This window comes from Xiphophorus couchianus, chromosome 6 (genome assembly GCF_001444195.1).
Source record: "Xiphophorus couchianus chromosome 6, X_couchianus-1.0, whole genome shotgun sequence".
Lineage (NCBI taxonomy): Eukaryota > Metazoa > Chordata > Actinopteri > Cyprinodontiformes > Poeciliidae > Xiphophorus > Xiphophorus couchianus.
The window spans coordinates 12,351,826-12,365,390 of record NC_040233.1 but is presented as its reverse complement, the minus strand read 5'-3'; the positions used below and the strand labels follow the sequence as shown (position 1 = coordinate 12,365,390).

Genomic DNA, 13,565 nt, shown 5'->3' with positions numbered 1-13,565 from the left:
ACACGTTGTTAATGATGATTAATGTCATCATTAACAACATTAATGATGATAATAAAGTAAAAGTGATTCTATTTACTTTCTTTATCCCTTTACATATATCGCCTTAGTATTTATTAGAATTGCCTTTCAGACGGGCTTGGACTAAATGCTTTGGATACGCTTCCACAACCCTCTCACAATAGTTTACTGTAATTTTGACCCATTCCTCCTCACAGAACAGGTGTAACTGAGGCCAGTTTGTCAGAAAAAACATGTTTTCTATGCAGTTTATTTAAGCATCTGCTTTCAGCTACTTCAAACTACTTGAGGTCATTTCGCCACTGAAAATCTGTGTTTTTTAGCCAGTCTGTCACATAAACGTTTACTTATTCAGATTAAAGTCAGGCTAGGTTGTGTCATTTTATAAACTTCAACAAATTTTCACCTGAATGTAAACATGAACTGATGTAATTATCTAGATGCATTGTCACATTTTACTTTTCAACTAAATTTGAACATTATCTTTTCATTTTTTTATACCGATTTTGCAGAGAGTTGCCAAAAACCTGCGACGAATCACAATTTTTCAAAATACTGATAATATATGGGCCAAAACTCCTTTGGATAAAAATGTTTTATGCACAGTTACATAGAACAAAGATCTCGCAGTGAGACTCCACACCTCATGCAATTTTGTCTAAAACACACATTTCATTGCTGAAGTGTTTACTTGTGTAAATAAAAAAGCAGTTCTGTTTCCTCAGACTCTCCCACTATGCTGTGGCCTCTCTGCTGTGTAAATCAGCACCGATGGGTGTTACGTGTCATCGGTACAGCAGGACATCTGACTGTGCTGTCATGGCTTTTATATTTAGACCTGAGGAATTCAGAGCAGCTCAGATATTCACTCATAGGGGCCAGAGGCTGAAGCCCGCAGTTTGTTTACCTGCCAGAGCCCAGAGAGGGCATTTAGGGGGTAATTGCTTTGCTTACATGGGGATGGGGTAGAGAGGATTTAATAAGGGGGGCATGGTGAAACTCATTCTTTCCATTCTGTCCACTGACAGGCAGATGAGAACTGTTTATCAAATCATCTTTCTCTTGCATATTGTCATGGATTAATGTCTTTTCTGACTGTGATGTTTAGAAACAACAAGATCTAAAAAATCTGCAGCTCCTGCAGCCAAACTCTTAGAAAACCTTTACAGCTTCCCTCCACAACCATGAATATTTATTCTGGAGCTGTGGCCATTGACCAATGTTGTTTAGAGGTGAGGATCAATGCAAAAGTTACATATCACTCATATTACAATCACTTCTACTGATCATGATTATACTAATTCAATTAATTCAATTTTACTCAGATTTTAAACAGCACTGTAGTAGTTTAGACATTTTTAGTGGAGATCTACAGTAGGCACAACCCACTATTTGGTATGAAAGTTGTTAACAGAGGAAAAAGACAAAAGTTTTGCCATTTTCAGTTTTAGTAAGGTGCTGAAGTCTTTCTTTTTAATAGACACTTAAAAGAAAGACATGCTTTCTTTATACAGAGGTACTTCTGCTGCTACAACAAGTAGTTAGACCGCTATTTTGCATCTGGGATATTTCAGAGTTTTGCCATTTTGTTCATTTTTATACACAATTTATAGTGGTACAAAAAAGCAATTCTAGCCGTAAATTTAAATTCATATCAGTTTTGTGGACATTTTGTCAAACTGACAAAGGAGCAAACTGATTTATAGCTCGATGCGGCAGACACCTCTGAACACATTACAGCAAAGCTCCTCTGTTTTCTCCTTTTGAGCTTCTATCTGTCCCTGAATGTGCTGGATTTGGAAATGCTGGCAGCCTTTCAGTGATTTTAGTCATAGGTTTACATTCCTGTGGAAATAAACACAGAGACTCTTGCTAACAATGCTAAACATGGTAAACATGGCAAGTCCTCAATTGAAGATTTTAAATGTGATTTTAATCCCTGTTTTCATGAAGTGACATCACTTCTGGTCTTCCTGTGGATTAATGACCACTGACATCAGGAAGAATAAATTATAACATTGTTAATACTTAAAATTAAATCAGTCAAACCTTAACAGAAAAACAGAGAAAATTATAAAACTCTGATTGGTGCTTTTAAGTATAGAAGTAAAGAAATATACGAGTTTCAATCCAGAGAAATTTCTGCTTTTGTTTTATTCTATCATATGTTATTGTGAAACCTTTAGTAAATCTGTGAAAAACTGTTGATTAGTGACATAGGAGAAAAATACCCCTCGTTCTCACTTAATCATAACAAGCCATGGACATGAGTTGTTTTCTTTCTCCCATGTCACTAAACAGGTTAAGCAGATTAGCTTACTAATCTGCATACTATTTAGGAAAATTGGCCTGTTTGAATTTGATTACATAAATCAGTTTTACAAAATTTTTACCGTTAGCAATTTAGCAATTCAAACAACACTAAATCTTTTGTTTTGAAAACAATTCTGACTTAAACACTCTGATTGGATTTTAACTAAAGATGTCGGTCCGACTGACATTTCGCCACGTTTCTCAGTCATCTTACAGGATGTTTGAATGATTTCCTCATGACAGAAATAACAAAACAGCTTAAGCTGCTTGTTAGTCATGAGACTTAAACCAACCAGGACCCAGCAGAGGACTGAACAACTATTGACACACTCTTATCCTGTTGCTTGTAAGCTGTTATTTGATCATACAGATGTTTTTTTTATTCTCTTGTTTAATATATAAATATTGTATAATAATCTAAACATTATTATACAGTTTGATCTATCTAAGCTTAAAGCTCAATAGAAAACTCAATAGTTAGAAACTAATCTATTTGTGTAGTTAAATTAATCAACTTCCTTAAAAATCATTTTGACATTTTTGATTTGACGTTAATAAATTTCTGTGAATTTTAATAGTTGGTTGACATTTAAGTACATATTCAACCAAGAGTCTTTAAATGTTAAGTCTAAATGATCTCTAGATTAAATCTATCCAAATGTAATGGATGTAAAGCGGTTCACTGATTTTACTGGTTATACCCCCAAAGTTTATCAGTGAGCATTTACATTTGGTACTTACAGGTACATGAATGAGCAGTATAACACAGATAAGAGCCGTCTCTGTGTCAATAACGTAGTTTACCAGAAGACAGATATCTTCCTATCATGAACACAGATCTAAATATAGATACTCATCACTGTGCACCTGCTATTTACACTCTTCCTGACCTGAGGACCCTCAGCAACAGCTCTGCTTTTAACTACGAGGGGAAAAAATGGCTGATTGCAGGGGTGCAATGAACACACATAATATGCTGATGATCATTTATTAATTAGGTACTACGAAATAGTATGACAGTCTACTTTTCACAGGTTAATTAAACTATGATGTCATAACATCTTATTTACATGAAAACAGGGCACGATAATTTGCAGATGTTTAGCTGACAACGTCTATTGTTTTCACAGCAAAGTGGATTTCTACTACAATTCACTCAAATACTGGAAATGTTAAAATACAATCTAATCTGTTTTTGAGTTTATGAGGTTTAGGCTTTCTGCTTAAGCCACATGTGGACATTCAGAGGTGATAAATGGCCTGATATGGTAAAGGGGGGTGAGGAAGCTAATAGCACGTTTGGCTCGTGGACATTCATCAGGATACATGTGATAAATAAATCAGCGCACTGAAGCCTGATCTATAAATAGAGATTCTGGAGCGTGATGTACCCAGGACTCACACACCTCGCATGCAGCGTGTTTCGTTGCCAAGTTTCACAGATATGACAGACTCAGGTCGGGCAAAATCACAGCAAAATACGATTTAGTTTTCAATAAACTGAATTTTCTTATTGACCTTTAGCCGCAGAGATTGAGAGATTGCAAAATCCCATAACAGTGCAGCAGGAGTCCGTTAACTCAATCTCTACTGGTATGTTGTAACAGTGGATGATAAGCAGCAGAAGGCTTAGGTCTTGTTTAGATGGATCTCACAGACTTTAAGTTGCTCTTATTGAAGAGTTACAAAGAATCGGGAAGGATTTTCAATAAAGGAAATGAAAATATCTGAGCTTTAAATGCTGGCTTGTGCAGCAAAACAACAGCTGGACCGGGTCACCTTACTGTAAATGCACATTTTACACACCCAGACAAACACAAGGACGAAATGCATTTAGAAATACAGCAACACATTCCATAGATGGATTTTTTTTTATTGCTACACTAATTTCTGAGTCAGTAATTGTGAAATCTCAAAAATATCCATTCCAAAGGTCAAAGACTGGAAGCAGGAAATATTCAAGTCCACCCAAAAGTTGCATGAAAACAAAATAAGCAGATATAAAAGTGCAAGCTGACTGGGATTTGAAAGTATAAATGAAGCCGAAGAGCTGATTTTGTGCGATTCACATAATACTGAGCAAAATTAGGATGAAATTTTGTTATTGTTATGGCAATACGATGGTATTATCTCATGAAGGCTTAGAGATCGGGACTTTGCCTGTGGCATCAGTGCATAATGGTTCTTGCGCATTAAAAGTCATCTGTGCTTGAACAAAGTTGATAAAATTTTACAAACTAATTAATCTATGTTTCAAAAATGTTAACAAAACTTTATGACATGCTATTTTTGCCATATTGTAAATCATTCATGATGTTTTACAACTCAGGTCTGATTAGTTCATCTGGTTCCTTTTTCATTATCCACCTGTCTCAGGTCTAATGTCCTGATAATTCATTATCTGCAACGGTCTGTGACAGTTTTGAGTCTTAATTGTTTCAGAATTTCTCCACTTAAAATTCTAGCAATTAAAGAAAAGAAATCATAGAGCACCACCAGGTATACCTCTCACAAACACACCCCGCTGTATGTCTACTATTAAATTAGTCAGGAATAAACTACAGTCTGCAGCCTGAACACATTATGAACCCAGTCAACAATCAACAAACTCAGATTTTTTTTTAATACACGGTCTGTCATAAATTTAATTTAATCCTATAACTCAATCTCTCTGAATTATTCCTTTAATAATGCCTTAATATTGCATAAAATGCAATGACAATTTAGGATATGCAGCAAATATTTAAATCATAGCACATTTTATTTTCTTACATCATGATCCAACACCCAGACTTGTTTCTCAGTTTCAGTGTTAACACAGAAACTAAGAAACAAAACAAACAAATTGATTATTATGTAATTTAAAGCTTGCCTAAAGTAGTTTTAAAAACAGTGATAGCTAAACATAAGTAATGGATTACACTCCTTTAGTTTCCACTTTTTACAGTTCACGTTCTCCAAATTAACACCAAACAACTGAATTTGAAATTTAGTTTATATCCAAAACGTTTAAGAGCTTTCATTCAACCAGCTGTCTGGAGGTGTTCAGCAACAAGTGGAGGAGGGGCAGCACTGTGTTATTCCACACTTCATACCATCCAAAAAAACTCAGGTGGATACCAACTTTGATATTTTTACACTGTAACAACCTCATGTCCAAATACATTGAAGTACTATGTAAATGAAGTGCAGTTTGACATATTGACAAATCCTTCTGGGTACTGCCAACGAAAAGCAAAACGGGTAAAACTGCGATAAATATATTAAGAAAATGTGTGTGAGAATTTCCTGCTTGAAAGTAAGTTAATAAGTATTTCTGAGAAATTAGCCCCAGCTAAGCTGCACTTGAATAACTGGTCAATCATGGTAATTGCGATGCTCAGAAAACTGAAACAGGAACTTATTTTAACAGACGTATCTAACAAATATTAGTTTTCCACAGAGCAGCTTGGAGTATGATCAACAAACACAACACAGTTCACCACACCTAAGCACATCAGTGTCACAGCTGTACAAACAGACAGAGGCAATAAATCAGCATCTGATCAGAATCACTAACTATGATTAAGGTACAACTGCTTGATGATAAATTCCTCCTTAAAGCAAAAAAAACCAAAAAAACATCATGTTTGCTCACGCCCTGGCAGCAGCTGTCCTACTCACCGTACGGTAGACATCCTCACTGCTCTCCTCGTACTTCTGCTGAATCCTCTCCTCCAGGAAGTAGATGCGGAGCTTGAGGCTGAAATTCTCCTTCTTCAGGTCATTCAGGTGCTGCGATAAAGTACGGTAACCGTTAGACATGACTGTCAAAGCGCACCGACACTGTTCAACATGTCCGTTATAGATCAGAAACAAATGGACGTCTCTGCATCACGGCAGAACGACGAGTCCATGTTAAAGGACAGCAACGGTCCCGGCCTGTCCTTTTGTTAGAGTCCCGCCACAGACAGACATGCTACCTCCGTCTCCATGAGAGCATACTGTCAAAAAGAGAAGTACTAACAAAGTGACGTCCTGGCTTCTGGCAGACCGTAAGGCCTGGCTGCTGTCTCCAAACCAGATACTCACTAAAACTAAAACACAAGCACACAAACACTCAAACTCTTGACACTTGGCGGACGTTTTCAGGGCAGAGAGCTACTCTGCAGCACAGCCGTCAGAGATGCAGCCGCAGCAGCTCCATGGTGGGCTGTGGACTGCCTGGGGATGGGACAGGAGCTTATTTTACAGGAGGAGACATCCCAGGAATCCCAGACCGCCAGGGGAGACGAGTGGAAGAGAAGGAGAGGGAAGAAGGGAGGAGGAAGGAGGAAGCAGAGGGAGTTGAGACACAGTGAGAAATCTCATCCCTCTGCTAAAAAGGCGAGGTGAAAAATACAAACAGGGGCTGGATGAGGAAGATGTTCATATCAGAGTCACTGTTAAGCTTACAGTCATGTTTATCACAGCTAAATGAGTCAGAAGAAAATCTCATTGAAGTGATCAGTTTAGTGATACTTTAACAGGTGTATCTATTGTATCAGAATCAACGTATATGTAATCATATCGACCTGGGTGATTGGTTTTAGGTTTCAGTTCTCCTTTACAGAGAGAACACCCCACTTTTAGCTGAGGGTCATCACTTATTCTTATATCGCTAAATACAATACTCAATGCCCTTCATGTCACATGGTAGCTTTAGGGCCAAATGGCATAACTTATCTTGCTGCAATAAAAAGACCTTAAAAGAGAGGATCTCATCAACAGCTCTATTTTTTAATTCCTCCATTCATAAACACACGTTTATGAATGTGTGTAGAAAACGTTGATATTCTTCTCCTCAGCTCATTCTGGGGGATTATGGGCTGTTTCAAGACCAGCAGGAAGATAAAATCCTTCCAGTAGGTTCTGGGTCTGTCCCAGAATCCCCTCCCAGTGGGAGATGCTCCAAAAGCAGATGTCCAAAAGCTGATTTCAGTCTGACTATATGTAGTTGGTATCACTCAACCTCACACACTAACTTCGATTTCTTTCCCGGCCAGCAAGGCAACATTTAATATTTCCAAAATCCAGATTATCTTACTGAAAGTTAGCATGCTAGCAGCTTGGCTAACATCTTACCCACCCCAGATGTTTTGCCTCTCAGATGGTGAGCCCACGTAATGCTAAGAATAAAAATGGGAAACAACATAGAAAGGTGCCATCCTAGTCAAGAATCAAGGATGTTCTTGCAGGGAGGAACTACCATTAAAACGTTTCCCACCACTTCATCTCCAGCTGATGTAAAACAAAAAAATGGCTCTGACAAAGATGGATCAGCTAAGAGTTAAAGTTGGAGAAGCTGCTGGGACAGGGATAAACAGGTGAGTATAAAGAAGCTGGAGAAGAAACAGGAGAACTGGGACCTCTGAGCCAGGAGGCTATAAATAGGGAGGTGTCCTGAATCTCACAGAGCAGTGAATCCCGAACTGTCCCGCAGAGATATCAGTAACCCGAAGAGAGTAAACAGCAAAAACAGAGCATGGATCTTCATGAAATGTGTCCTTTTTTGTCTTTTACCAAACTGCAGATCTCCAGAACCAAATAAAAGGGTCTGATAAGGTTGTGATGAAAATAGATTAATTACCTCATTTCTAGTTCTGGCCATTAAAGCGTCACATTTCGTCCTTTTGCTAAATAATTCAGAACAGGGATAGGCAAGGCGCCAAGATTAGTCCCCACATGACATTAGGGATGACATCACGTGTGTGGGTTTAACTATTCACACATAATAACATCATCTTTTCTTCAACACACACACAGACACACACATGCTTCAGCTCTGGATCAGTAGTGGACAGCCCAAGTTTGAGTGTGTGTGCTCAGAAACTTTAAAGTGTGTGTGTCAGGAGGAAGAGCGACACATCCGTGGACTTCAGCCATGCAGAGACTCTCCTTTTCTAACACGGCTCAGCAGCTCCGCCTGCAGTTTGTTTGTTTTCATGTTCAATGTTTCTGGATTAAAAACCCTTTTTGAAATTAACACTAAATTATATGTATATTTTAAGGAAAGGTGTGAGAATTAAATCAAAACCTTTCTGAGCTTTGATAATTGTCGAGCCCCGAAATAACAACACATCAATAATCATACATGCCTGTGGTAGTGTGACGGTCTGGGGCGTAATTGATGGAAAGCTAACGTTAAGCACCTCTGAACAGCTCCAAACAGAAGAGCATAAGATGTACTTTTGGGAGTGGCCTAATCAAAGTTTGGACCTAAATCTGATTGAAATTCTTTAAACATACCACACATGCTTGGAACCTCTCCAGCAAAGAAGAGTGGGTCAAAATACCTTAACAACACTCGCTGGCAGTCATGCTTGATGACAGTTGTGGCTCTCCAGGGTAGAACAAGCAGTTGTTAGCTTCAAGAGGCAATTGCTTTTCCCACAGAGCAGGGGTAGTTTGTGAAGCGTTTACTTTCATCAAATAAAATAGTCGTTTAGAAACCTCCTTTATCTGATATGACATTTGTGTTAGCAAAAATTATTGTATGTTGTAAAACTGTATTCTTTAAGCAATAAACTGTTTAAAGAAGGGCCTTTCTGACAAACTTTTAGCAAACCTTTTAAGAGCCACATATTTTCTAGTGTTTAAAATGTAATATGCTAGCCATGCTAGTATGCTAACCAAGGCCTTTTTTAATTGTATGTATTTATTCACTTCTGGGCACATGGAAGACTGAAAAATGTCTTTAATATGTTCAGCGTATGGAAAAACTTTGTCATTGTAATGAAGAAATAGTATGAATGCAGAGCAACAATTAGCCTATCAGAAAAATAAAACATTCTCTTTCTTTGTTTTTGAATGTGCATTAGGCAAATTCCTCAAACTTTGCTTTTTTGTAAGAGTTCACACTTCCTGATGATTAGCTTACATGTATTTAATTGGCCCCACATGTTTGCAAACTGGACTTTTTAATTATTTTACAAGCAACAAGAGCAAACTTTTCACTTTCTGCAATTTATGGGAGGTTTTGTAAAACATTGATGACACAATGTCATTTGCTGCTCATCTAGTATTCTATTTATTACATTTTAGAATATTAAAAGGGCATCATTTTCATTTCATTTTATTTTATACCTGAAATGAATGAATTCATCAAATATAACAAAGCTGGAACATCTTTGTTCAAAAGCACCACAACCAAAGGTTAACATTACTTTAAATTGCCACATAAAATATTATTTATCTTTGTTTTTACTCGTCTTCAGAACTCAACCTAAACAGGAAAACATACAAAAAGATAAAGTGAATTATAAACATTAGTTGGAGTCACAAATCTTTTTTATTGCTCGAAACCTGAAAAACACAGATAAAGTTAATAACTTTCTGTCTCGTCAAAATTTAACCAGTACATAAATAAATAAGCAAATAAAAATCTTACATTTCCATTTTTATACATTCAGTTAAATTGTTGACTGAGTAAAATCTATTATTCTATTTATTCTCTATTAAACTATTTAATTTGCAAATTCCCAAAATGCTATTATCTTCAAAAACAAAGATTCATAATGTAATTCTTTTAAAGTAAGAGGTTTGAATGATGAGTTACAAACTTTAATGTCTACAAAATTTGCAAAACTTTATGAGTATCCTGGTACTTTTTGGACTTACTGTAAAGTCAACTCCAGAAAACAACTGAAAAAGATCACAAACTTAAGACAGTTAGTAAGTCTGTGACTATTTATGAATAAAATGTGGCAGCTCGCTTCTTACTCATAATAACATTAGAATTACAATTACTAAAAATGATGTCCTTCTGAAAATATATTAAAATGTAGTTGGGCATCGCCCAGGCATGTTACAGACGACACTGGATTCTTAATTGAGTCCCCAAAGGAAGATTAAGATAGAGTTCTGGGTGTTTTCCATTCAACACTTAGAGCTTCACGTGCTTTCTTTTTCTTTTCAGTCTGTCCTCTACTTGAATTTGTATTTTATTTTTTATATTAATAATTTCTGGCTAAATTAGGCCTAACTATACTTTGCCTCCTTTTAGTAGCAAAGATGCCATTCATCTAGCTGGTACAGCAAAGCACACTTACGTTTTGCAGAGCATTTAAACACAGTAACACTGTGGGAAAGCAAAGAGTCTCACCTGCTCAAACTGCTTGAGTGTGTGAGGCTGAAGAGGAGGAGAGTTGTCTGCTTCATCACTACACAAATCTAAACAAGAGAAAGCAGTCAAATTAGAAAAATCACCAAAAACATAAAGTCATATTTAGAAAGTTTATCTTTTTTACATACGGCTGATTAAATAAAAGTTTACCTGTCATGTGACCTGTGGTCTTAGATGATGAATTCCCCTCCACAGTACTGTTAGAGGAAGAATAAATACGTAAGTAGGGAACGCACTGAAAAGTCACTCATGCACCTAAAAAGTATCTATTAATCCACACTATTTTCTTAATTAAGCAAATTACACAGAATAATTAACAGCTGACCATTCTGTATCCAGGAAGAATGAATTCTGAACTAAAATGCAACAATTACTTTTCACTAAAACAGCAGGACGTGATTTATAAACTTAGGGTTGTGGGGAGTCTCAGCAGGGGAGATATGTGGTGTTAGGGGAGGTTACTCTCGGGGTCAGAGTTCAAATAATCCTAAATACCAACTGCTAAGAAACCAAGACAGGAAATTCACATCAAGGCTACGTTCTGATCATAACCACAGTTAATAGGAGAAGCAGTGAATGATAGACACGCAGAGATAATAGTGCCTTGCAAAAGTCTTTTCAATGTATTATATATGACATAATATTATAAATTGTATCATTTTATTTATATAATAATACTGTAAGGCAGAGAAAGCAGATGCATGGTGTTTAAAATACCTTAAAGCAAAAGAATCTGAAAAGTGTGGTAAATATTTGCATATTTGCATAAAGTATTAACTCGAGTTACTTTTACTTTGTAAAATCTTTACATGTCTAGAGATTTACATTTTTTAGCCAGATTAGATGGAGGATGCCTGTAAATATTGATTTGATTTTCAAGCCTTCCATCAGATTCTCGTTTGGATTTAAGTCTGGACTTTGACTACACCAGACCTAGTGGAACCCCCCCCTCTCAAATGTTTTGAAGCTTTTTTACAACTTTTCCTTCCAAGATGGTTCTGTAAATGCTTGCAATCATCTTCCCATCAACTCTGGCAAGCTTTTTTCTCCCCCTGGATGAAGGAGAGCATCCCAACAGCATGCTGCTGTCACCACTGTGTGCAGAGTCATGTGCAGTGTTAGTTTTCCTCCACCCAATTTGTGTATTTCTTTAAAAAGAAAAAAATGTTTTTGCTTAGTTTTTCCTTTTGTTACAAAAATGTGCATCCTTTGTGTTGGTCTATTTAAAATCCAAATAAAATGCATCTGTATTTTTCACTGTGATGTGGTAAAAGTTCCATGGCTATTAAAACTTTTGCAAGGCAGTGGATGTACAGTCAATTAAACAGAACTACTAACCAGACAGACACACCCCAATATGCAGCAGCAGAGGCACTTGTGCGCACCAATTTGCAAAGACTTTGCTAAGGTCAGTGCTCCACACTGACTCAATGCATGGTAAATTCTCCTGGCAGCTGCCGGGCCGTAAAACGTAAAGACAGCTGCTGCGTGCCAAAGATTTAAAACTTCACCAAGAAGGAATAGAAGGGGTCTAAATGTAGCATAAGTGTTGTGGGCTGGCCACTGCACAACTGTTTTCTAAATGAAAATATCTGCGGGAAAGTCCAGTAGTTGGTGTTTCATGTGGGAGGACTCTATATTGCAGCACAAAATATCATAAGAATGAGCCAGCTCCTTATTTCAGCATGCTTATATTGACTCATTTGATCCCTATATTTTGTTCTGCTTTATCATTACCTGAATGTACAGCATGAAGAAATGTGATCCAATCAGCTGTGTTAAGTGGTTCCAAGGCCAAAAGAAGAATTGGCCTACTTTCCCTTTACATCCTAATTTATGTCCAGTATTGCAAACTAGGTCAAATTCTGCTACATAACATTCAAATGTAGTCCCTGTTAACGTATTGGTTTTATTACATCGACTAATTGAGAAACACTAAAGACTATACCGCTGTGAATGTAAAAAGCGGCATCATCAACTGAATCTGATTTATAGAGCATGCAGTGATAGAGACAGCCTCACATTGTCAGCAGAAAATGGCCTGCTGTGTGATGGGCTGAGCCAAACATGGCTGATAATGAATAAATCAGCTCTATTCTGTTACAAAGAGGCGCTCATATTAGCCTAATCCGCAGCTTGTCAGTTGTGTTTTGTATAAAAGGTGAAATAAAATAAATTGCCCCATGAGTACGCCTCCTATATGTTTCCCCCTCTCTCCTCACACATCTCCGCCTCACCTCTCTGAATTTCTCCAGATTTGCTCCGGCGACGTTGAGCTCCAATCCATAAAGGCTGCTCCTTCAGTCAGCGGACATCCATGCCGCAGAGCCGCTACCTTCAAACCGAGTCGTTCCTTGCTGCCGGTGGTCACAGAGGGGCATGTTATCTGCAGCGGCGCCGCACAGCACAGCGAGCTGGATGGGAGGGGGCGTGAGCGCGCGCGCGCGTGTGTGTGTGTGTGTGTGGGTGTGTGTGTGTGTGTGTGTGAGGATGCGCGTCCCCGAATATGTGTGAAAAAGGAGGTTAGAGAAACCCCCCAAAGAAACACAGCACACAGACCCCCTGCTGTTCATCCAGCCAGGAAAATATGCTTCCACAAGATGAGCCTCCACCAAAGAAACAATGTGTTCAAGAGCATCAGCTATTTTATTTTATATAACAAGAAATAGTGGATATATTCCCAAATAAAGCTTTTTAACTTCGTGGATTGTAAAATGTCCTTTAAATCCTCGCAGTCATATTGCAGTGTGTTGTTCACATTACATGTTCTAATATGCCTGTACAGAGAAAAGTGTTTCTAGAGTTTTATTAAGATGGTGTCATGAGTTTTCAAACATTTTCTAGACTAAAGTCTTTGTAGGAATAGAGAGGGGATTAAGTAGTTAGAGTTAATCAGATTAAGTCAATATATCCATATTTTAAACCAATTCTTTTGTATTTTTCTAAAAAATATGACATTGAGCTGGATATTCACAGAGCTGAAACTACAATCTGCTTTACTTTTTTGGCAGATATCTATCTATCTATCTATCTATCTATCTATCTATCTATCTATCTATCTATCGATTGATAGATGGATAGATATATTTAT

The 13,565-nt window shown here is 37.4% G+C and overlaps 1 protein-coding gene across 1 annotated transcript in view; it reads right to left on the bottom strand.

Annotated features, from left to right (window-relative positions):
• LOC114146408 (myomegalin) overlaps positions 1-12,890 on the bottom strand; it is a 46,656-nt gene extending 33,766 nt beyond the window's left edge. The window contains exons 1-4 of the mRNA XM_028020410.1: positions 12,712-12,890; positions 10,625-10,671; positions 10,454-10,521; positions 5,995-6,105 (exon numbers count right to left, since the gene is read on the bottom strand). Coding sequence (XP_027876211.1) covers positions 5,995-6,105; positions 10,454-10,521; positions 10,625-10,671; positions 12,712-12,761 — 276 coding nt within the window. The 5' untranslated portion in view covers positions 12,762-12,890. The remainder of the gene's footprint in view (positions 1-5,994; positions 6,106-10,453; positions 10,522-10,624; positions 10,672-12,711) is intronic.
• Positions 12,891-13,565: the final 675 nt, after the last annotated feature.